Raw genomic sequence first — 27,661 nt, forward strand, 5'->3', positions numbered from 1 at the left:
ATTGACAATATCCTCCCTGCATCTACCTTGTCTAGTCCTGTTAGAATTTTATTAGTCTCTATGAGATCCCCCCTCATTCATCTGAACTCCAGCGAAAACAATCCTAACCTAGTCAACTCTCCTAATACATCAGTCCCACCATCCCTGGAATCAGCCTGGTATTCCTTCGCTGCACTCCCTCGTGTCCTTCCTCAGGAAAGGAGATCAAAACTGCATACAATATTCTAGGTGTGGCCTCACCAAGGGCCTGTATAGTTGCAACAACGCATCCCTGCTCCTGTACTCAAAACCTCTCGCAATGAAGGCCAACATGGCATTTGCCTTCTTTACCGCCTGCTGCACCTGCATGCTTACCTTCAGTGACTGGTGCACTAGGGCGCCCAGGCCCCACTGCACACTTCCCGCTGCCAATTTACAGCCATTCAGGTAGTAATCTGCCACCTTGTTTTTGCTTCCAAAGTGCATAACCTCACATTTATCCAAATTATACTGCATCTGCCATTGATCTGCCCACTCACCCAACCTGTCCAGATCATTCTGAAGGATCTCTGCATCCTCGTCATAGTTCACCCTCCCACCCAACTTGGTATCATCTGCAAACTTTGAGATGTTACATTTTGTTCCCTCATCCAAATCATTAATATAAATATGGTGAATAGCTGGGGTCTCCACACCGAACCGTGTGACACCCCATTAGTTATCGCCTGCCTGCCAATTTGAAAAGGACCCATTAATTCCTACTCTTTGTTTCCTCTCTGCCAACCCGTTTTCCATCCATCGCAATACACTTTCCCCCAATCCGATGCGCTTTAATCTTGTACGATAGTCTCTTATGCGGGACTTTGTCAAATGCTTTCTGACAGTCCAAATATACCACATCAACTGGCTCCCCCATATCAACTTTACTAGTTACATCTTCAAAGAATTCCAACAGATCTGTCAAGCATGATTTCCCCTTCATAAATCTGATTCTGTCAGATCTTGCCACAGCTTTCTAAATGCCCCGCTATAAAGCCCTTGATAATGGATTTGAGAATTTTCCCCATTACCGATGTTAGACTTACTGTTCTATAATTCCCTGTTTTCTATCTACCTCCCTTTTTGAATATTGGAGTGACATTAGCTACCCTCCAATCTGCAGGGACTGTTCCAGAGTCTATAGAATCCTGGAAGATGACCACTAATGCATCCACTATTTCTAGAGCCACTTATGTCCTCTGGGGTGTAGATTTTCAGGCCCTGGGGATTTATCCACCTTCAATCCCATCAATTTTCCCAGCACCATTTCGCTACTAATATTGATCTCCCTCAGTTCTTCCCTCTAACTAAAAAGTGGGAAAGAGGAGTTGAAGATTACCATATCTAATCAGTCATGATTTCATTGAATGGCAGAGCAGGCTTCATAGAAATCATAGAAACCCTACAGTACAGAAAGAGGCCATTCGGCCCATCGAGTCTGCACCGACCACAATCCCACCCAGGCCCTACCCCCATATCCCTACATATTTTACCCACTACTCCCTCTAATCTATGCATCCCAGGACACTAAGGGGCAATTTTAGCATGGCCAATCAACCTAACCCGCACATCTTTGGACTGTGGGAGGAAACCGGAGCACCCGGAGGAAACCCACACAGACACGAGGAGAATGTGCAAACTCCACACAGACAGTGACCCAAGCTGGGAATCGAACCCAGGTCCCTGGAGCTGTGAAGCAGCAGTGCTAACCACTGTGCTACCGTGCTGCCCATTCAGGCTTGATGGGCTGAATAGCCTACTTCTGCTCCTACATCTTATAGTCTTATGGCATTTGGAAGGTGCCTTCAAAGGAGGTTTGGTGAGTTCCTGCAATGCATCTTGTATCTGGTACAACATTGCTTCCACTGTATATCGATGATGGAGGGAGTGAATTTTTAAGGTCATGGATAAAGTATCAGTCAAGCAGATTGCTTTGTCCTGGATGGTGTCACGAGTGTTGTAGGAGCTGCACTTATCGAGGCAAATGGAGAGCATTCCATCACACACTGACTTGTGTTTTGAGATGGCGGTCAAGTTTTGGACAATCAGGGGGTGAATTACTTGCCAAGAATTCCCAGCCTCTCACCTGCTCCTATAGCAAGAGTTTTAACAACACCAGGTTAAAGTCCAACAGGTTTATTTGGTAGCAAATGCCATTAGCTTTCGGAGCGCTGCTCCTTCGTCAGATGGAGTGGAAATCTGCTCTCAAACAGGGCACAGAGACACAAAATCAAGTTATAGAATACTGATTAGAATGCGAATCTCTACAGCCAACCAGGTCTTAAAGAGTGGAGTCCACTCACATTGTCTGTATCTTTAAGACCTGGCTGGCTGTAGAGATTCACATTCTAATCAGTATTCTGTAACTTGATTTTGTGTCTCTGTGCCCTGTTTGAGAGCAGATTTCCACTCCATCTGACGAAGGAGCAGTGCTCCGAAAGCTAATGGCATTTGCTACCAAATAAACCTGTTGGACTTTAACCTGGTGTTGTTAAAACTCTTACTGTGTTTACCCCAGTCCAACGCCGGCATCTCCACATCATGACTGCTCTTATAGCCACAGTATTTAGATGCCTTATATATTTCTGTTTCAGGTCAATGGTAACCCCAAGGATGTTGATGGTGGCGGATTCAGTGATGGTAATGCCATTGAATGTCAAGGGGAGATGATTGGATTGTCTCTTGTTGGAGATGGCCATTGCATTGTGTGGCGCAAATGTTGCTTGTCACTTACCTAAACCCAAATGTTGTCATAGTCATAGAAAGTCATAGAATCATAGTCATTGTGTCTGCACTGGCCTCAAGCACCTATCTATTCTAATCCCATTTTCCAGCACTTATTCCGTAACCTTGTATGCTATGGTGTTTCAAGTGCTCATCTAAATGCTTCTTAAATGTTGTGAGGTTTTTCACCTCTACCACCCTTCCAGGCAGTGAGTCCCAGATTCTCATCACAAATTTTTGTTCAGATCCTCTTACCTTAAAATCTATGTCCCCTGGTTATATTGACCCTTCTACTCAGGGGGAAAGATCCTTCCTGTCTACCCTCTCTGTGTCGCTCATAATTTTATTCACCTAAATCAGGTCCCCCCTCGGACTTCTCTGCCTATCCAGCCTCTCTTCACAGCTGAACTGCTCCAGCCCAGGCAACATCCTGGTGAATCTCCTGTCCCATGCAATCACAAATTTCCTCTTTTGTGGTGACCAGAACTGCACACAGTGCTCTAGCTGTGGCCTAACGAGCATTTTATACACCTGCGCTTATATTCTATACCTCGACCAATGGAGGCAAGTATCACACATGCCTTCTTAAGCTACTGGCTTCAGGGATCTTTGGACATGTACCCCAAAATCCCTCTGGTCCTCTGTACTTCCATACGGTTCATTGTGTGCGTACCATTCATTGTGTATGTACCATTCACTGTGTACGTACAGTTCGTTGTGCATTCCCTTGCACTGTTAATCCTTCCGAAATGCATCACCTGACTTTTCAATTCCATTTGCCACTGTTCTGCCCATCGAATCAGCTGATCTATGTCATCCTGTTATTTAAGGCTTTCCTCCTCGCTATATTCAACACCACCAATTTTCGTGATATCTGCGAACTTACTTATACATTTCACATTCGCGTCTAGATTCTCTTACCCCTCTTTTGCACACCTAGCCACCTCCTTGAAAAATTCAATCAAATTAGTTAGACATGATCTGTCCAGGATCAATATGTATAAATCTGTCCATATGTATGTGGACTACTTTAGTATCTTGAGGGGTCATGAATGATGCTGAACATTGTGCCATCATCACTGAACATTCTCACTTCTGACCTTATGATGGAGGGAAGGTCATTGATGAAGCAGCTGAAGATGGTTGGGCTTAATACACTACCCTGAAGGACTCCTGCAGAGATGTCCTGGGACTGAGATGATTGACCTTCAACAACTATAATCGTCTGTCTTTGTGGGGGGTAGGGGTATGACTCCAACCAGTAGAGAATTCTCCCCGATTCCAGGGAATTCAGTTTTGCCAGGGCTCATTGATGTTGCTCTTGGTCAAACGCTGCCTTGATGTCAAAGGTAATCACTCTCACCTCTATAGTTGAGCTGTTTAGTCCATGTTTGAACCAAGGTTGTAATGAAGTCAGGAGCTGAGTGACCCTGGCAGAACCCAAACTGAGCATCTCTGAGCAGGTATTACCGCACTTTCCATCATTTTGCTAATATTCAAGAGTGGACTGATGAGATGACAGTTGGCTTGGTTGAATTTGTCCTGCTTTTTGTGTACAGGACATACTTGGGCAATTTTCCACATTGCTGAGTGGATGTCAGTGTTGTCACGAGACTGGAACAGCTTGGCTAGGGGAGCGGCAAGTTCTGGAGCACAAATCTTCAGTACTATTGCTGGAATATTGTCAGGTCCCATTGTCTTTTCGGTATCCAGTGCCTTCAGCCATTTCTTGATATCATGTGGAGTGAATTGAATTGGCTGAAGATTGGCATCTGACGCTCAGGACCTCAGGAGGAGGCCGAGATGGATCATCCACTTGGCACATCTGGCTGAAGATGGCTGCAAGTTGTTCAGCCTTTTCTTTCATGTGCTGTGCTCCCCCATCATTGAGGATGGGGAAATTTGTGGAGTCCTTTAATTGTCCACTACCATTGGTGACTGCATATGGCAGGACTGCAGAGCTTAAATCTGATCTGTTAGTTGTGGGATTGTTTTGCTCTGTCTATTGTTTGCTGCTTATACTGTTTGGCATGCAAATAGTCCTGTTTGGTAGCTTCACCAAGTTGACATCTCATTTTTAGATATGCCTGGTGTTGCTCCCCCACATATTTATTGAATCAAGGTTGGTTCCATGGCTTGATGGTAATGGTAGAGTGGGGGAATGCCGGGCCATGAAGTTATAGATTATGCTGGAGTACAGTTCTGCTGCTGGCCCACATCATGGATGTCCAGTTTGAGTCCGAGATCGGTTCACAATTTTTCCCATTTTGAATGGTGGTAGTTCCACACAACATGACAGACAGTATCCTCAAGGTGAAGACGGAACTATTTTTCCACAAGAACACTCCTACCAATATAGTCATGGCTAGGTATATCTGCGACAGGTAGTTTGGTGAGAATAAGGTCAAATATGTTTTTCCCTCTTGTTGGTTCCCTTATGCTGTAGATCCTGGACTTGGCCACCTCAGTTAGTAGTGGTGCCATAGAGCCATACTTGGTGATGGACATTGAATTCTCCCACCCATAGTACATTCTGTGCCTTAGCCACCCTTAGTGCTTCCTCCAAATGGTGTTCAACATTGAGTAGTACTGATTCATCAGGTGAGGAGACATGCCAGGCAATTTCATACAACTGTGTGTGTCTTGCTCGGCCATTTCAGAACAGTAAAGAGTCAGTTGCATTGCTGTAGATTTAGAGTCACATGTAGGCCACGCTATCCTTAGTTGGCAGATTTCATTCTCTGAAAGGTATTTGTGAACCTAATGGATTTTTATGAAATTCAATGGTTTCATGGTCACTATTACTGAGACTAGCTTTATATGCCAGCTTGCTTTATGCGTTGAATTTAAATTACACTAGCTGCCATGGTAGGATTTGAACCCTTGACCCCCAGAGCATTAAGTGGCATTACTAGTCCAGTGACATTCTCACCATGTCAGCCTCTTCCCCATTGATCAACACTGCTGCCACAACTGGCACACCGTGCTCTGGTGTGTACCATCTACAGATTGCCATACAGAAACTAGCAACTGAGCAAGTTTGCTTCATCAGCATCTCCATCGCCTCGGCTTTTTAATCATTCAGAACAAGGGCAGCAATACTGTGACAACATTGTCACCTCCAAGTCACATACCACCTCCATCATGGCTCAGTCAATATTGCGGAAATCTGAAACTGCACTGTGGTGGCATCCTCAGCACGTGGTCTGCAGCAAGACAAGAAGTCTCATGACTTTGCTGGGGTGATTAGGGTGCACAATATCGGCAGCAATGCCAGCATGTCAGCTCAATTGTGAGAGGTTAGGACCATTGTGTGAGGCAGAAAGGTTGACAGAAATTTAAAATACTTTGTATCAGTTTTTACAGATAATGGTCATTGTGGGAACATAGAGGTGCTATTGAGGAGCCTGCAGTAATTGTTTGAGAAGACTGGAGATAGGAATTGATGAGGGAAAAATGTACAGGGCTCATTGATGTTGACTGATGTGGATCAGTCATTAAATTCAGATGTCTTCACCATAAGCTGGAAAAAGTAGTCAGAGGAGAGCTAGCAGAGATTTCAGCCGCCTACATTAGGAATATATGAAGATAAACTGGAGTTAGAATGTGCTTTTCAATGCAATGAGAAATAAGAATGAATAACAACTCACTTGTCCTATTTTACAGAAATTCGCAGAACAAGTTGTGCGGTGAGTAGAAGCTAATCATTGTGTGCACATTTACACCAATTCCGAGAACATCACAGGATGAAATCCTGAATGTTCATAGAATCATAGAATCCCTACAGTGCAGAAAGAGGCCATTCGGCCCATCAAGCCTGCATCAACAACAATCCCACCCAGGTCTTATCCCCTTAACCTCACAAATTTACCCTGCTAATCTCCCTGACATCAAAGGGCAATTTAGCATGGCCAATCATCCTAACACCTAACAATCTTTGGAGTATGGGAGGAAACCGGAGCACCTGGAGGAAACCCACATAGACATGGTGTCCCAGTTACGTACTTAATTCCTGTACATTCCACACTGAATTCCCATACATTCCACACAGAATTCCCGTACATTCCACACTGAATTTCCGTTCATTCCACATTGAATTCCTGTACATTCCACATTGAATTCCTGTACATTCCACATTGAATTCCCATACATTCCACACAGAATTCCCGTACATTCCACACTGAATTTCCGTTCATTCCACATTGAATTCCTGTACATTCCGCATTGAATTCCTGTACATTCCGCATTGAATTCCTGTACATTCCGCATTGAATTCCTGTACATTCCACATTGAATTCCTGTACATTCTGCATTGAATTCCTGTACATTCCACATTGAATTCCTGTACATTCCACATTGAATTCCTGTACATTCCGCATTGAATTCCTGTACATTCCACATTGAATTCCGGTACATTCCACATTGAATTCCCGCACGTGCTGCCGTGAGTTCCTGTACATTCTACATTGAATTCCCGTACATTCCACATTGAATTCCCGCACGTGCTGCCGTGAGTTCCTGTACATTCTACATTGAATTCCCGTACATTCCACACTGAATTCCCGTTCATTCCACATTGAATTCCCGTACATTCCACATTGAATTCCCGCACTTTTCACACTGAATTCCCGTACATTCCACGTTGAATTCCAGTACATTTCACATTGGAATTCCCGCACGTGCTGCAGTGAATTCCCGTACATTCCACACTGAATTCCCGCACATTTCACACTGAATTCCCGCACATTCCACATTGAATTCCTGTACATTCCACATTGAATTCCTGTACATTCCACATTGAATTCCTGTACATTCCACATTGAATTCACGTACATTCCACATTGAATTCCCGTACATTCCACATTGAATTCCCGTACATTCCACACTGAATTCCTGTACATTCCACATTGAATTCCTGTACATTCCACATTGAATTCCTGTACATTCCACATTGAATTCACGTACATTCCACATTGAATTCCTGTACATTCCACATTGAATTCACGTACATTCCACATTGAATTCCTGTACATTCCACATTGAATTCCTGTACATTCCACATTGAATTCCCGTACATTCCACATTGAATTCCTGTACATTCCACATTGAATTCACGTACATTCCACATTGAATTCCTGTACATTCCACATTGAATTCACGTACATTCCACATTGAATTCCTGTACATTCCACATTGAATTCCTGTACATTCCACATTGAATTCACGTACATTCCACATTGAATTCCCGTACATTCCACATTGAATTCCTGTACATTCCACATTGAATTCCTGTACATTCCACATTGAATTCCTGTACATTCCACATTGAATTCCTGTACATTCCACATTGAATTCACGTACATTCCACATTGAATTCACGTACATTCCACATTGAATTCCTGTACATTCCACATTGAATTCCTGTACATTCCACATTGAATTCCTGTACATTCCACATTGAATTCCTGTACATTCCACATTGAATTCACGTACATTCCACATTGAATTCACGTACATTCCACATTGAATTCCCGTACATTCCACATTGAATTCCCGCACATTCCACACTGAATTCCCGCACATTTCACACTGAATTCCCGCACATTCCACACTGAATTCCCACACATTTCACACTGAATTCCCGCACATTTCACATTGAATTCCTGTACATTTCACATTGAATTCCCGTACATTCCACACTGAATTTCCGCACATTTCACACTGAATTCCCGCAAATTCCACATTGAATTCCTGTACATTTCACATTGAATTCCTGTACATTCCACGTTGAATTCCAGTACATTCCACATTGAATTTCCGCACGTGCTGCAGGGAATTCCTGTACATTCCACATTGAATTCACGTACATTCCACATTGAATTCCCGCACATTTCACACTGAATTCCCGTACATTCCACGTTGAATTCCAGTACATTTCACATTGGAATTCCCGCACGTGCTGCAGTGAATTCCCGTACATTCCACACTGAATTCCCGCACATTTCACACTGAATTCCCGCACATTCCACATTGAATTCCTGTACATTCCACATTGAATTCCTGTACATTCCACATTGAATTCCTGTACATTCCACATTGAATTCACGTACATTCCACATTGAATTCCCGTACATTCCACATTGAATTCCCGTACATTCCACACTGAATTCCTGTACATTCCACATTGAATTCCTGTACATTCCACATTGAATTCACGTACATTCCACATTGAATTCCTGTACATTCCACATTGAATTCACGTACATTCCACATTGAATTCCTGTACATTCCACATTGAATTCCTGTACATTCCACATTGAATTCCCGTACATTCCACACTGAATTCCTGTACATTCCACATTGAATTCCTGTACATTCCACATTGAATTCACATACATTCCACATTGAATTCCTGTACATTCCACATTGAATTCACGTACATTCCACATTGAATTCCTGTACATTCCACATTGAATTCCTGTACATTCCACATTGAATTCACGTACATTCCACATTGAATTCCCGTACATTCCACATTGAATTCCCGTACATTCCACATTGAATTCCTGTACATTCCACATTGAATTCCTGTACATTCCACATTGAATTCCTGTACATTCCACATTGAATTCCTGTACATTCCACATTGAATTCACGTACATTCCACATTGAATTCACGTACATTCCACATTGAATTCCTGTACATTCCACATTGAATTCCTGTACATTCCACATTGAATTCCTGTACATTCCACATTGAATTCCTGTACATTCCACATTGAATTCACGTACATTCCACATTGAATTCACGTACATTCCACATTGAATTCCTGTACATTCCACATTGAATTCACGTACATTCCACATTGAATTCCCGTACATTCCACATTGAATTCCTGTACATTCCACATTGAATTCACGTACATTCCACATTGAATTCACGTACATTCCACATTGAATTCACGTACATTCCACATTGAATTCACGTACATTCCACATTGAATTCCTGTACATTCCACATTGAATTCCTGTACATTCCATCCACATTGAATTCACGTACATTCCACATTGAATTCACGTACATTCCACATTGAATTCCCGTACATTCCACATTGAATTCCCGTACATTCCACATTGAATTCCCGTACATTCCACACTGAATTCCAGTACATTCCACACTGAATTCCCGTACATTCCACATTGAATTCCTGTGCATTCCGCATTGAATTCCTGTACACTCTGCATTGAATTCCCGTACATTCTGCATTGTATTCCTGTGCTTTTCGCGCTGAATTCCTCGGCATTCCACATTGAATTCCTGTACATTCCGCATTGAATTCCTGTACATTCCGCATTGAATTCCTGTACATTCCGCATTGAATTCCTGTACATTCCAAATTGGATTCCCGTACATTCCGCATTGAATTCCCGTGCATTCCGCATTGAATTCCTGTGCATTCCACATTGAATTCCCGTACATTCCGCTTTGAATTCTCGTACATTCCGCTTTGAATTCCCGTAATTCCGTATTGAATTCCCGTACATTCCACATTGAATTCCTGTGCATTCCGCATTGAATTCCTGTACACTCTGCATTGAATTCCCGTACATTCTGCATTGTATTCCTGTGCTTTTCGCGCTGAATTCCTCGGCATTCCACATTGAATTCCTGTACATTCCGCATTGTATTCCCGTACATTCCGCATTGTATTCCCGTACGTTCCGCATTTAATTCCCGTATATTCCGCATTGAACTTCCGTACATTCCGGAATTCAATTCCAGTACATTCCACTTTGAATTCCAGTACATTCCGCATTGAATTCCAGTACACTCCAAATTGAGTTGCCGTACATTTCACACTGAATTCCCGCACATTCCGCACTGAATTCCTGTACATTCTACATTGAATTCCTGTACATTTCACATTGAATTCCCGTGCATTCTGCGTTGAATTCCAGTATATTCCACACTGAATACCCGTGCATTCCACACTGAATACCCGTGCATTCCACACTGAATTCCCGTACATTCCACACTGAATACCTGTGCATTCCACACTGAATTCCCGTGCACTCCGCTCTGAATTCTCGTGCATTCCGCATTGAATTCCTATATATTCCGCATTGAATTCCTGTGCATTCCACATTGAAAACCCATAAATTCTGCATTGATTTCTGGTACATTCCACATTGAACTCCTGTACATTAGAACCATAGAAAATTACAGCTCAGAAACGGGCCTTTTGGCCCTTCTTGTCTGTGCCGAACCATTTTTTGCCTAGTCCCACTGACCTGCACTTGGACCATATCCCTCCACACCCCTCTCATCCATGAACCCGTCCAAATTTTTCTTAAATGTTAAAAGCATTTACCACTTTATCCGGCAGCTCATTCCACACTCCCACCACTCTCTGCGTGAAGAAGCCCCCCCCTAATATTCCCTTTAAACTTTTCTCCTTTCACCCTTAACCCATGCCCCCTGGTTTTTTTCTCCCCTCGCCTCAGCGGAAAAAGCCTGCTTGCATTCACTCTATCTATACGCATCAAAATCTTATACACCTCTATCAAATCTCCCCTCAATCTTTTACGCTCCAGGGAATAAAGTCCCAACCTATTCAATCTCTCTCTGTAACTCAGCTTCTCAAGTCCCGGCAACATCCTTATGAACCTTCTCTGCACTCTTTCAACCTTATTCACATCCTTCCTGTAACTAGGTGACCAAAACTGTACACAATACTCCAAATTTGGCCTCACCAATGCCTTATATAACCTTACCATAACACTCCAACGTTTATACTCGATACTCCGATTTAGAAAGGCCAATGTACCAAAGGCACTCTTTACGACCCTATCCACCTGTGACGTCACTTTTAGGGAATTCTGTACCTGTATTCCCAGATCCCTCTGTTCAACTGCACTCTTCAGAGTCCTACCATTTACCCTGTACGTTCTACTTTGGTTTGTCCTTCCAAAGTGCAATATCTCACACTTGTCTGCGTTAAATTCCATTTGCCATTTTTCAGCCCATTTTTCTAGTTGGTCCAAATCCCTCTGCAAGCTTTGAAAACCTTCCTCACTGTCCACTCCACTTCCAATCTTTGTATCATCAGCAAACTTGCTGATCCAATTTACCACATTATCATCCAGATCATTGATATAGATGACAAACAACAATGGACCCAACACCGATCCCTGCGGCACACCACTAGTCACAGGCCACCATTCTGCATTGAATGCCTGTACATTCCACATGGAATTCCTGCAAATTCCACCTTGAATTCCCGTTCATTCCACATTGAGTTCCCATACATTCCTCATTGAATTCCGGTAAATTCCCCATTGAGTTCCTGCACATTCCGCATGGAGTTCCCGTACATTCTGCATGTAGTTCCCGTACATTCCACATTGAATTCCTGCACATTCTGCATTGAATTCCCGTACATTCTGCATTGAATTCCCGTACATTCTGCATTGAATTCCTGTACATTCTGCATTGAATTCCTGTACATTCTGCATTGAATTCCAGTACATTCGGCAATGAATTCCGGTATATTCTGCATTGAATTCCCGTACATTCTGCATTGAATTCCCGTACATTCTGCATTGAATTCCCGTACATTCCGCATTGAATTTCTGTACATTCTGCATTGAATTTCTGTACATTCTGCATTGAATTCCGGTACATTCTGCATTGAATTCTGGTACATTTCGCATTGAATTCCTGTACATTCCGCATTGAATTCCCGTACATTCCGCATTGAATTTCTGTACATTCCGCATTGAATTCCTGTACATTCTGCATTGAATTCCCGTACATTCCGCATTGAATTCCCATACATTCTGCATTGAATTTCTGTACGTTCCGCATTGAATTTCTGTACATTCCATATTGAATTCCTGTATATTCTGCATTGAATTCCGGTACATTCTGCATTGAATTCTGGTACATTCTGCATTGAATTCCGGTACATTCTGCATTGAATTCTGGTACATTCTGCATTGAATTCCCGTACATTCTGCATTGAATTCCTGTATATTCTGTATTGAATTCCCGTACATTCCGCATTGAATTCCCGTACATTCCGCATTGAATTCCTGTACATTCTGCATTCAATTCCTGTACATTCCGCATTAAATTCCCGTACATTCCGCATTGAATTCCTGTACATTCTGCATTGAATTCCGGTACATTCTGCATTGAATTCCCGTACATTCTGCATTGAATTCCTGTACATTCTGCATTGAATTCCTGTACATTCTGCATTGAATTCCAGTACATTCGGCAATGAATTCCGGTATATTCTGCATTGAATTCCCGTACATTCTGCATTGAATTCCCGTACATTCTGCATTGAATTCCCGTACATTCCGCATTGAATTTCTGTACATTCTGCATTGAATTTCTGTACATTCTGCATTGAATTCCGGTACATTCTGCATTGAATTCTGGTACATTTCGCATTGAATTCCTGTACATTCCGCATTGAATTCCCGTACATTCCGCATTGAATTTCTGTACATTCCGCATTGAATTCCTGTACATTCTGCATTGAATTCCCGTACATTCCGCATTGAATTCCCATACATTCTGCATTGAATTTCTGTACGTTCCGCATTGAATTTCTGTACATTCCATATTGAATTCCTGTATATTCTGCATTGAATTCCGGTGCATTCTGCATTGAGTTCCGGTACATAAGAACATAAGAAATAGGGGCAGGAGTAGGCCATCTAGCCCCTCGAGCCTGCCCCGCCATTCAATAAGATCATGGCTGATCTGAAGTGGATCAGTTCCACTTACCCGCCTGATCCCCATAACCCCTAATTCCCTTACCGATCGGAAATCCATCTATCCGTGATTTAAACATATTCAACGACGTAGCCTCCACCACTTCAGTGTGCAGAGAATTCCAGAGATTCACCACCCTCTGAGAGAAGAAGTTCCTCCTCAACTCTGTCCTAAACTGACCCCCCTTTATTTTGAGGCTGTGCCCTCTAGTTCTAGCTTCCTTTCTAAGTGGAAAGAATCTCTCCACTTCTACCCTATCCAGCCCCTTCATTATATTATAGGTCTCTATAAGATCCCTCCTCATCCTTCTAAATTCCAACGAGTACAAACCCAATCTGCTCAGTCTCTCCTCATAATCAACACCCCTCATCGCCGGTATCAACCTGGTGAACCTTCTCTGCACTCCCTCCAAGGCCAATATATCCTTCCGCAAATAAGGGTACCAATACTGCACACAGTATTCCAGCTGTGGCCTCACCAATGCCCTGTACCGATGCAGCAAGACATCTCTGCTTTTATATTCTATCCCCCTCGCGATATAGGCCAACATCCCATTTGCCTTCTTGATCACCTGTTGCACCTGCAGACTGGGTTTTTGCGTCTCATGCACAAGGACCCCCAGGTCCCTTTGCACAGGAGCATGTTGCAATTTTTTTCCATTTAGATAATCCAATTTGCTAGTATTTCCTCCAAAGTGAATAACCTCGCATTTGTCAACGTTATACTCCATCTGCCAGATCCTCGCCCACTAACTCAGCCTGTCCAAATCTCTCTGCACACCTTCTATGCCGTCCACACGATTCACTTTTCCACTTATCTTTGTGTCGTCTGCAAACCTTGTTACCCTACACTCAGTCCCCTCCTCCAGCTCGTCTTTATAAATGTTAAATAATTGAGGCCCCAGTACCGATCCCTGCGGCACGTCACTAGTTACCATCTGCCAACCAGAAAAGCACCCAGTTATTCCGACTCTCTGCTTCCTGTCGGATAGCCAATCCCCAATCCACGCGAACACCCCCAACTCCGTGTGACCCAATCTTGTTCAGCAACCTTTTGTGAGTCACCTTATCAAATGCCTTTTGGAAATCCAAAAACACCGCATCCACCGGTTCTCCTCCATCAACCGCACTAGTCACATCTTCATAAAAATCCAACAAGTTCGTCAAGCACGACTTTTCCCTCATGAATCCATGCTGCGTCTGCTTAATCGAACCATTTTTATACAGATGGCCTGCTATTTCTTCTTTAATGATGGATTCCAGCATTTTCCCAACTACAGACGTTAAGCTAACTGGCCTGTAGTTACCCGCCTTTTGTCTATTTCCTTTTTTAAACAGCGGCGTAACATTAGCCGTTTTCCAATCCACCGGCACTACCCCAGAATCCAACGAATTTTGATAAATAACCACTAACGCATCCGCTATTACTTCTGACATTTCTTTCAGTACCCTGGGATGCATTCCATCTGGGCCCGGGGACTTGTCCACCTTCAGTCCCGTTAGTCTACCAAGCACTGCCTCCCTGGTAACATTAATTGTATTGAGGAGCTCTCCTCCTACCAACCCTCTATCGTTAATATTCGGTAAACTATTTGTGTCTTCCACCGTGAAGACCGACACAAAACACTTATTTAAAGTTTCAGCCATTTCTTCATTTCCCACTATTAAATCCCCACTATTAAATCCCCCCTCTTGTCCTCCAAGGGTCCAACATTCACTCTTGCCACTCTATTCCTTTTTATATATTTGTAAAAGCTTTTCCAATCATTTTTTATATTTAGAGCTAGCCTAGCTTCATAACCTATCTTTCCTTTCTTTATCGCTTTCTCAGTCGTTCTTTGTTGTTTCTTAAAGTTTTCCCAATCTTCCGATTCTCCACTATTTTTGGCCACTCTGTACGCACCGGTCTTTAATTTAATACTCTCCTTAATTTCCTTCGTTATCCACAGCTGGTTATCCCTTTTCTTACAGCCCTTCTTTATCACCGGAATATATTGTTGCTGAGTACTGAAAAGGATCTCCTTAAAAATCCTCCACTGTTCCTCAGCTGTCCTACCTACCAGTCTGCTCTCCCAGTCCACCTTAGCCAATTCAGCCCTCATCCTATCGTACTTCCCTCTGTTCAAACAGAGGACAGTGGTATGGGACTCTACTTTCTCTACTTCCATTTGTATCAGAAATTCGACCATATTGTGATCACTTGACCCAAGAGGGTCCCTCACAAGAACATCCTTAATTCATTCTGCATTGAATTCCCGTACATTGCGCTTTGAATTCCTGTACATTCCGTATTGAATTTAGAACATAGAACATAGAACAGTACAGCACAGAACAGGCCCTTCGGCACACAATGTTGTGCCGAGCTTTATCTGAAACCAAGATCAAGCTATCCCACTCCCTATCATCCTGGTGTGCTCCATGTGCCTATCCAATAACCGCTTAAATGTTCCTAAAGTGTCTGACTCCACTATCACTGCAGGCAGTCCATTCCACACCCCAACCACTCTCTGCGCAAAGAACCTACCTCTGATATCCTTCCTGTATCTCCCACCATGAACTCTATAGTTATGCCCCCTTGTAATAGCTCCATCCACCCGAGGAAATAGTCTTTGAACGTTCACTCTATCTATCCCCTTCATCATTTTATAAACCTCTATTAAGTCTCCCCTCAGCCTCCTACGCTCCAGAGAGAACAGCCCTAGCTCCCTCAACCTTTCCTCATAAGACCTACCCTCCAAACCAGGCAGCATCCTGGTAAATCTCCTCTGCACTCTTTCCTGCGCTTCCACATCCTTCTTATAGTGAGGTGACCAGAACTGCACACAATATTCCAAATGTGGTCTCACCAAGGTCCTGTACAGTTGCAGCATAACCCCACGGCTCTTAAACTCCAACCCCCTGTTAATAAAAGCTAACACACTATAGGCCTTCTTCACAGCTCTATCCACTTGAGTGGCAACCTTTCGAGATCTGTGGATATGAACCCCAAGATCTCTCTGTTCCTCCACAGTCTTCAGAACCCTACCTTTGACCCTGTAATCCACATTTAAATTAGTCCTACCAAAATGAATCACCTCACATTTATCAGGGTTAAACTCCATTTGCCATTTTTCAGCCCAGCTTTGCATCCTATCTATGTCTCTTTGCAGCCTACAACAGCCCTCCACCTCATCCACTACTCCACCAATCTTGGTGTCATCAGCAAATTTACTGATCCACCCTTCAGCACCCTCCTCTAAGTCATTAATAAAAATCACAAAGAGCAGAGGACCAAGCACTGATCCCTGCGGCACTCCGCTAGCAACCTGCCTCCAATCCGAAAATTTTCCATCCACCACCACCCTCTGTCTTCGATCAGATAGCCAGTTACCTATCCAATCGGCCAACTTTCCATCTATCCCACACCTCCTCACTTTCATCATAAGCCGACCATGGGGGACCTTATCAAACGCCTTACTAAAATCCATGTATATGACATCAACTGCCCTACCTTCATCAACACACTTAGTTACCTCCTCAAAAAATTCAATCAAATTTGTGAGGCACAACTTGCCCTTCACGAATCTGTGCTGACTATCCCGGATTAATCCGCATCTTTCTAAATGGTCGTAAATCCCATCTCTAAGGACCTTTTCCATCAATTTACCAACCACCGAAGTAAGACGAACTGGTCTATAATTACCAGGGTCATTTCTATTCCCTTTCTTAAACAGAGGAACAACATTCGCCATTCTCCAGTCCTCTGGCACCATCCCCGTGAACAGCGAGGACCCAAAGGTTAAAGCCAAAGGCTCTGCAATCTCATCCCTTGCCTCCCAAAGAATCCTAGGATACATTTCATCAGGCCCAGGGGACTTATCGACCTTCAGTTTATTCAAAACTGCCAGGACATCCTCCCTCCGAACATCTATTTCCTCCAGCCTATTAGCCTGTAACACCTTCTCTTCCTCAAAAACATGGCCCCTCTCCTTGGTGAACACTGAAGAAAAGTATTCATTCATCACCTCGCCTATCTCTACTGACTCCATACACAGGTTCCTACCACTGTCCTTGACCGGCCCTAACCTCACCCTGGTCATTCTTTTATTCCTCACATAAGAGTAAAAAGCCTTGGGGTTTTCCTTGATCCAACCCACCAAGGACTTCTCGTGTCCCCTCCTACCTCTCCTAAGCCCCTTTTTCAGCTCATTCCTTGCTAACTTGTAACCCTCAATCGAGCCATCTGAACCTTGTTTCCTCATCCCTACATAAGCTTCCCTCTTCCTTTTCACAAGACATTCCACCTCTTTCGTGAACCATGGTTCCCTCACTCGGCCATTTCCTCCCTGCCTGACAGGGACATACCTATCAAGGACATCCAGTATTTGTTCCTTGAAAAAGTTCCACTTTTCATTAGTTCCTTTCTCTGATAGTTTCTGTTCCCAACTTATGCCCCCTAATTCTTGCCTAATCGCATCATAATTACCTCTCCCCCAATTGTAAACCTTGCCCTGCCGTACGGCCCTATCCCTCTCCATTGTAATAACAAAAGACACCGAATTGTGGTCACTATCTCCAAAGTGCTCTCCCACAACCAAATCTCAACACTTGGCCCGGTTCATTTCCCAGTACCAAATCCAATGTGGCCTCACCTCTTGTCGGCCTATCCACATATTGTGTCAGGAAACCCTCCTGCACACACTGCACAAAAACTGCCCCATCCGAACTATTTGACCTTCAAAGGTTCCAATCAATATTTGGAAAGTTAAAGTCCCCCATGACAACTACCCTGTGACCCCCACACATATCCATAATTTGCTTAGCAATTTCTTCCTCCACATCTCTATTACTATTTGGGGGCCTATAGTAAACTCCTAACAACGTGACCGCTCCTTTCCTATTTCTAACCTCAGCCCATATTACCTCAGTGTGCAGATCCCCCTCGAAGTGTCTTTCCGCAGCCGTTAAACTATCCTTGATTAACAATGCCACTCCTCCACCTCTTTTACCAGCTTCCCTACACTTAGTGAAACATCTATACCCCGGAACGTCCAACAACCATTCCTGTCCTTGTTCTACCCACGTCTCCGTAATGGCCACAACATCGTCGTCCCAAGTACCAATCCACGCCCCAAGTTCATCTACCTTGTTCCGGATGCTCCTTACATTGAAGTAGACACACTTCAACCCACCTTGCTGTCTACCGGTACCCACCCTTGACCCTGATACCGTCCCCAATACCTCACCACCCTCACTGACTTCTGGACTACAACTCCTTTTCCCACTCCCCTGACAAATTAGTTTAAACTCCCCTGAAGAGCTGTAACAAATTTCCCTCCTAGGATATTGGTGCCCCTCTGGTTCCGGTGCACCCCGTCCTGTTTGTACAGGTCCCACCTTCCCCAGAATGTGTTCCAATTATCCACGTATCTGAAATCCTCCCTCCTACACCATCCCTGCAACCACATGTTTAACTGCACTCTCTCCCTGTTCCTCAACTCACTATCATGTGGCACCGGCAACGTACCAGAGATGACCACATATTTTGTCTTGGCTCTCAGCTTCCAGCCCAGCTCCAGAAATTCCTGCTTTAAATCCCCGTCCCTTCTCTTACCTATGTCATTGGTACCAATGTGTACCACGACTTGTGACTGTTTCCCCTCCCCCTTCAGAATCCGGAAAACACGGTCTGAGACGTCACGGACCTTGGCATCCGGTAGGCAACATACCATCCGTGAGTCTCTTTTGCTGCCACAGAACCTCCTATCTATTCCTCTAACAAACGAGTCCCCAATAACTATTGCCCTCCCGCTCTCCCCCTTACCCTCCCGAGCCACAGAGACGGACACAGTGCTGGAGATCCTCTCACTGCGGCTCACCACTGGTATGTCATCCCCCTCAACCGTATCCAAAGCGGAATACTTGTTGCTAAGGGGAACGACCACCGGGGATCCCTGCACGGACTGCTTCCTCCCAGCCCCTCTCACCGTCACCGATCTGTTTTCATTCCTCGGAGTAACTATTCCTAAAGCTTCTGTCTATGGCCACCTCTGCGTCCCTAATGATCCTAAGTTCATCCAACTCCAGCTCCAGTTCCCGAACACGGTTTTGGAGGAGCTGCAGATGAGTGCACTTCCCCCAGGTGTAATCAGCAGGGACACTGTCGTCGTCCCTCACCTCAAACATAGTGCAAGAGGAACATAGCACTGCCTGCATTCCCATCCCCTCTAGATACCTTGCCAGTACCAGGTAGAAACAGCAAAAATGAATTAAACTCACCCCTGCTCGTCCTTTCTGCCTAAGCCCTGTGAGCCAAAGCCTTATAGCTCACACTCTGCTTCCCACTCACTCCACAGCCTGCTCCCGACGCTGCCCGCTGTATACTGCAGCCTACCTTTTATACTTCGCGCGCTTAAAAAACCCTTCCCAGACTCGTTAGCAGCCCACTTCCAGTTTTCACTTTAAACTTAAAGTACTACTGCAAAAGTAAAGGCCAAAAAAAAAACACACACACTAGCTGACTAATTAAATGAATAAACAATTCAATTAATCTCTCATTTCTGTACACTCTGCATTGAATTCCGGTACATTCTGCATCGAATTCCCGTACATTCCGCATTGAATTCCTGTACATTCTGCATTGAATTTCTGTACATTCCGCATTGAATTTCTGTACATTCCGCATTGTATTTCTGTACATTCTGCATTGAATTCCTGTACATTCTGCATTGAATTCCTGTACATTCTGCATTGAATTCCCGTACATTCCGCAATGAATTCCTGTATATTCCGCATTGAATTCTGGTACATTCTGTATTGAATTCTGGTACATTCTGTATTGAATTCCTGAACATTCCGCATTGAATTCCTGAACATTCCGCATTGAATTTCTGTACATTCCGCATTGAATTCCTGTACATTCTGCATTGAATTCCTGTACATTCCGCATTGAATTCCTGTACGTTCCGCATTGAATTCTGGTACATTCTGTATTGAATTCCCGTACATTCCGCATTGAATTCCTGAACATTCCGCATTGAATTCCTGAACATTCTGCATTGAATTCCCGTACATTCCGCAATGAATTCCTGTATATTCCGCATTGAATTCTGGTACATTCTGTATTGAATTCTGGTACATTCTGTATTGAATTCCTGAACATTCCGCATTGAATTCCTGAACATTCCGCATTGAATTTCTGTACATTCCGCATTGAATTCCTGTACATTCTGCATTGAATTCCTGTACATTCCGCATTGAATTCCTGTACATTCCGCATTGAATTCTGGTACATTCTGTATTGAATTCCCGTACATTCCGCATTGAATTCCTGAACATTCCGCATTGAATTCCTGAACATTCCGCATTGAATTCCTGAACATTCTGCATTGAATTCCCGTACATTCCGCAATGAATTCCTGTATATTCCGCATTGAATTCTGGTACATTCTGTATTGAATTGTGGTACATTCTGTATTGAATTCCTGAACATTCCGCATTGAATTCCTGTACATTCCGCATTGAATTCTGGTACATTCTGTATTGAATTCCCGTACATTCCGCATTGAATTCCTGAACATTCCGCATTGAATTCCTGAACATTCCGCATTGAATTCCTGAACATTCCGCATTGAATTCCTGAACATTCCGCATTGAATTTCTGTACATTCCGCATTGAATTTCTGTACATTCCGCATTGAATTCCTGTACATTCCGCATTGAATTCCTGTACATTCTGCATTAAATTCCCATACATTCCGCATTGAATTCCTGTACATTCCGCATTGAATTCGTGTACATTCCGCATTGAATTCCTGTACATTCCGCATTGAATTCCGGTACATTCTGCATTGAATTCCGGTACATTCTGCATTGAATTCCCGTACATTCTGCATTGAATTTCTGTACATTCCGCATTGAATTTCTGTACATTCCGCATTGAATTTCTGTACATTCTGCATTGAATTCCGGTACATTCTGCATTGAATTCCGGTACATTCCGCATTGAATTCCCGTACATTCCGCATTGAATTCCTGTACATTCCGCATTGAATTCCCGTACATTCTGCATTGAATTCCTGTACATTCCGCATTGAATTCCTGTACATTCCGCATGGAATTCTGGTACATTCTGCATTGAATTCCGGTACATTCTGCATTGAATTCTGGTACATTCTGCATTGAATTCCTGTACATTCTGCATTGAATTCCTGTACATTCCGCATTGAATTTCTGTACATTCTTCATTGAATTCCCATACATTCCGCATTGAATTCCTGTACATTCCGCATTGAATTCCTGTACATTCCGCATTGAATTCCTGTACATTCCGCATTGAATTCCTGTACATTCCGCATTGAATTACTGTACATTCTGCATTGAATTCCTGTACATTGCGCATTGAATTCCTGTACATTCTGCATTGAATTCCTGTACATTCCGCATTGAATTCCTGTACATTCCGCATTGAATTCCTGAACATTCCGCATTGAATTCCTGAACATTCCGCATTGAATTTCTGTACATTCCGCATTGAATTCCTGTACATTCTGCATTGAATTCCTGTACATTCCGCATTGAATTCCTGTCCATTCCGCATTGAATTCTGGTACATTCTGTATTGAATTCCCGTACATTCCGCATTGAATTCCTGAACATTCCGCATTGAATTCCTGAACATTCTGCATTGAATTCCCGTACATTCCGCAATGAATTCCTGTATATTCCGCATTGAATTCTGGTACATTCTGTATTGAATTCTGGTACATTCTGTATTGAATTCCTGAACATTCCGCATTGAATTCCTGAACATTCCGCATTGAATTTCTGTACATTCCGCATTGAATTCCTGTACATTCTGCATTGAATTCCTGTACATTCCGCATTGAATTCCTGTACATTCCGCATTGAATTCTGGTACATTCTGTATTGAATTCCCGTACATTCCGCATTGAATTCCTGAACATTCCGCATTGAATTCCTGTACGTTCTGCATTGAATTCCTGTACATTCCGCATTGAATTCCTGTACATTCCGCATTGAATTCTGGTACATTCTGTATTGAATTCCCGTACATTCCGCATTGAATTCCTGAACATTCCGCATTGAATTCCTGAACATTCCGCATTGAATTCCTGAACATTCCGCATTGAATTTCTGTACATTCCGCATTGAATTCCTGTACATTCCGCATTGAATTCCTGTACATTCCGCATTGAATTCCTGTACATTCTGCATTAAATTCCCATACATTCCGCATTGAATTCCTGTACATTCCGCATTGAATTCGTGTACATTCCGCATTGAATTCGTGTACATTCCGCATTGAATTCCTGTACATTCTGCATTGAATTCCGGTACATTCTGCGTTGAATTCCGGTACATTCTGCATTGAATTCCCGTACATTCCGCATTGAATTTCTGTACATTCCTCATTGAATTTCTGTACATTCCTCATTGAATTTCTGTACATTCCGCATTGAATTTCTGTACATTCTGCATTGAATTCCGGTACATTCTGCATTGAATTCCGGTACATTCCGCATTGAATTCCTGTACATTCCGCATTGAATTCCTGTACATTCCGCATTGAATTCCTGTACATTCTGCATTGAATTCCTGTACATTCCGCATTGAATTCCTGTACATTCTGCATTGAATTCCTGTACATTGCGCATTGAATTCCTGTACATTCTGCATTGAATTCCTGTACATTCCGCATTGAATTTCTGTACATTCCGCATTTAATTTCTGTACATTCCGCATTGAATTCCTGTACATTCTGCATTGAATTCCTGTACATTCCGCATTCAATTCCTGTACATTCTGCATTGAATTCTGGTACATTCTGCATTGAATTCTGGTACATTCTGCATTGAATTCCGGTACATTCTGCATTGAATTCCTGTACATTCTGCATTGAATTCCTGTACATTCCGCATTGAATTTCTGTACATTCTGCATTGAATTCCCGTACGTTCCGCATTGAATTCCCGTACGTTCCGCATTGAATTCCCGTACATTCTGCATTGAATTCCCGTACATTCCGCATTGAATTTCTGTACATTCCGCATTGAATTTCTGTACATTCCGCATTGAATTCCGGTACATTCCGCATTGAATTCCCGTACATTCCGCATTGAATTTCTCTAGATTCTGCATTGAATTCCCGTACATTGTGCATTGAATTCTGAATTGTCTGAAACCCAGATCAAGCTATTTCCTCCCTATCATCCCGAAGTACTCCATGTGCCTATCCAATAGCTTCTTAAATGTTCCTAAAGTTTCTGACTCCACTATCCCTGCAGGCAGTCCATTGCACACCCCAACCTCTCTCTGAGTAAAAAACCTACCTCGGACATCCTTCCTATATCTCCCACCATGGACCCTATAGCTATGCCCCCTAGTTTCCGCTCCATTCACCCGAGGAAATAGTCTTTGAACGTTCACTCTATCTATCCCTCTCATCATCTTATAAACCTCTATCAAGTCTCCTCTCATCCTCCTCCGCTCTAAAGAGAAAAGTCCAAGTTCCCTCAACCTTTCCTCATAAGACCTACCCTCCAAACCAGGCAGCATCCTGGTAAATCTCCTTTGCACTCTTTCCAGTGTCTCCACATCCTTCTTGTAGTGAGGTGACCAGAATTGCACACAATATTCCAAATGTGGTCTCCAAATGTACAGTTGAGCATCTTTTATACATTTTCAAATATTGGACAAGTACGGACATTAGCCGTTAGCACATCGTTATACATAGAGTAGACAAGGACGCACATCGGCAGTCAGCACATCGTTATACACAGAGTAGACAAGGACATTGGCAGTTAACACATCGTTATGCATAGAGTAGATACATTTATGTATTTATTTCCCCCATCAAAGACTGATCTCATTACAAAAACCCATTGTTTTGGTTCTGCGTTATCTCAAGCTAACGTGCCTCAAGGTCTGATCTGCTTCCTGCAGCAATTTAGACACTAACAGGTTTTAACTTGCTGTGCAATGTCTGTGCCCAAGTCAGCACATCTTAATGTCTTTTCCCAGAGTCCATTTTGTACCAGGTAACCATCTTGTATCCTTTAATTTTGATTTTACTCCAACAACTCCCCCTTTTGGTCAGGATTATTATCTAATAATCCGATGGACCAACAATAGCAGCATCGTGGGTCCGGCAATTGATATGCCTGACTTGCAACCAATAGGTCGCACGTTCACAGGTAGACGTCCACCTTCTCGCCCTTTCCTTCATCGTCGTTGTCCTTGGTGTCTTCAGGAGTTCCCATCAGGTGTTCTTCTTCGATGACCACACTGGCCCCTGACACAATCTGAGTCATCATGACTTTACAGCAGACATGAAGACATCCGACAATTAGGCAGCAGACAATTATTATTGCAACGAGAATAATCAGTCCATGCATTAAATAGGACCGTAAGAGTTTTAACAACACCAGGTTAAAGTCCAACAGGTTTATTTGGTTACAAATGCCATTAGCTTTCAGAGTGCTGCTCCTTCGTCAGATGGAGTGGATATCTGCTCTCAAACAGGGCATACAGAGACACAAAATCAAGTTACAGAATACTGATTAGAATGCAAATCTCTACAGCCAACCAGGTCTTAAAGATCCAGGTCTTTAAGTTTTTCCTACTGCAAAAAGGATCGGGAGGGTTGGTGTTGCCGTCGTGAAGGTACCGTTGAGGAGGAACACAAATCCCTTCTTGGCCCGGTATCATTTAACATCCTGGTTATTGGTCTGTACGAACTGTATATACCGCCAATTGCTCGGTTCACTTGACTTTCTGCCCGATCCTACTAATTGGTAAGTGTCAAACGGATATGCCCATTCGGCTAAGCTGACATGAGTCCCATTACACTGACCACAAATGAGCTGCCTCCCCGCAGTTACGTTCAGGCATGTTCCTGTGCTGTAATATCCCTCTATTCCCATCCTATTCATGTATTTGTCAAGACGCCTCTTAAAAGTCACTACCATATCCGCTTCCACTACCTCCCCCGGCAACGAGTTCCAGGCACCCACTACTCTCTGTGTAAAAAATCTGCCTCGTACATCTCCTTTACATCTCGTTACAGGTACAAGTGAACTGGCCTCTGTTTACCCGACAGTGCTGACGGACACATTGTGTCTGTACACAGGAAACATTCTTGGGGAATGGCATATGCACATCCCCATCCCTGCCCCGAGAAGCAAAGCGGTAGCTTGCATCATCTGAGCATACTCTTCCTCCCACTCCAGGAGCCCCCTGCACACAGAATCTGTGGGGTTTATTAGTTCCACACATCTTCCCTGTATACCCCTTTTATATTTGCCTGTTTGTCCGTTACAGGGTAAGTCCGAGGTATCTGCCGTATATAGGTTGTTGGGGGGATCCATCCAGGGATGGCCACGAATCGGGCCTCTACAGATTGGGCTAGCGGGTAACACACGGTTCGATTACCATGTAAATGTACATGAGCCTTGTAGAATAAGTTATCCTCCAGCCCTGTCAATCTTACAATCGCGGCAACATAGAGTAATGCAATTATATACGCTATCTTAGGCATGTTCGCAACAGGCAGGTATCAATCTTATTACTTTATGTTAACAACTTTCCAAAGGCTGTATTGCCAACCCAAACGCGTCAGTTAATCTTGCTTGTAGTCGTCACCTGTTTTGGGGAAAGCACTCTGGTCACTCATTCGTTTCTTTGTATAATTTCAGTTGGGTCCAATGTTTCCATACACCTTCCCCCTTATGTCCAGACAGGCACAGGCATCTCCACTAATTATGACCTCGTGGCCCATTCCATTTTGATGCAAACCCTGGTTTTTTGGGTAATGTTTTTTACCAAGACGTGACTTCCTGCTGTTGGGACGTCAGGGAGCATTTCAAGCTCTCTCTGTGCATCTCTTCCTTCCTGATTATCCTTTACTAATTTACGCATCCCTTTTAGTTGGGCGCTTAGTTCCAAAACATATCGTTTAATTTTGTCTTTTAGTGGACCTACATCAACCCCACCTGTTATGATGCTTTCTGGTAATTGCATCACCCTTCCTGTCATTAGTTCATAAGGGGTTAATCCGGTTGTCCGGTTTGTGGTGGCTCTTAACCTCATTAATATAGTGGGCAATACTTCTGTCCACGTTTTTTCTGATGTTTGCATGGCCTTGGCCAGAGCATTCTTAAGGTTCATGCGTTCCACCATTCCGGAACTCTGCAGGTGGTAAGAGATGTGGAATTTTTGTTTTATTCCCATCAGTTGGCACACTGTTTTTACCACCTTTCTGGTGAAGTATGTCCCTTGATCTGAATCAATTTGTATGGGTATTCCCCATCTAGGGATTACCTCCTCCGCCAATCTTCTAGCCACCGTGGTAGCAGTACAATTTTTAGTAGGGAACGCTTCTACCCACCTGGTAAACTGGTCTATAATGACCAAACAATAGATTTGCCGTGGGATTGTGGTAGTGGCCCTGTGAAATCTATTTGCAGATGTTCCCAGGGCCCCTTTAGTTGGGGCTGGTGTCCCATCTTAATTTTTATGGGTCGACCGGGGTTGTATTGCGCACATTGTGACAATATCGGGCTATGTCCCTTCCCATTCCTTTCCACCACCATTCTTTTCCTATACTAGCTGCCATGGCCTCTCTTCCCGCATGTGAGAGTCCATGGTGTAGTTCCAAGAGGGTGTTTTGTATGCACTCCGGTGCCATTACCTTGTCATTTCGTCTCCAAACGTTATCAGTCCCTCTGCTCGCTCCCTGTGCTTCCCACTTCCCCTTTTCCTCTTTCAAGGTATCCTCCTGTGAGTCCCGAATATCTATTTCGTCTCCTGTCTGGCCCGTTACTGCTATTGGCAGCTCGCCAACTGCCTCCTGCTCTAACGCTAATTGCGCTGCTCTATCTGCCGCTTGGTTCCCTTTGTAATTTAACCAACCTGGGTTATCCCTTTCTGGTTCCTTCTGATGCGCTTTAATTTTTATTACTGCTGCTTCTTGGGGGTTTTCGCTGGCTTTTAGTAATGCCTCGATCCTTTGTTGGTGTTTAATAGAAGTTCCTCCCGTGGTTACAAACCCCCTCCTACTCCATGCCGTCATATAATCGTGTATTACCCCGAATGCGTACCTACTATCGGTATATATGTTTACCGTTTTTCC

The 27,661-nt window shown here is 43.5% G+C and overlaps 1 protein-coding gene across 1 annotated transcript in view; it reads left to right on the plus strand.

Annotated features, from left to right (window-relative positions):
* LOC144502256 (neutrophil cytosol factor 2-like) overlaps positions 1–27,661 on the plus strand; it is a 275,195-nt gene that overhangs the window by 156,640 nt on the left and 90,894 nt on the right. Inside the window, exon 7 of the mRNA XM_078226083.1 lies at positions 6,409–6,431. Coding sequence (XP_078082209.1) covers positions 6,409–6,431 — 23 coding nt within the window. The remainder of the gene's footprint in view (positions 1–6,408; positions 6,432–27,661) is intronic.

Source organism: Mustelus asterias, chromosome 13 (genome assembly GCF_964213995.1).
Source record: "Mustelus asterias chromosome 13, sMusAst1.hap1.1, whole genome shotgun sequence".
NCBI classification, from domain to species: domain Eukaryota; kingdom Metazoa; phylum Chordata; class Chondrichthyes; order Carcharhiniformes; family Triakidae; genus Mustelus; species Mustelus asterias.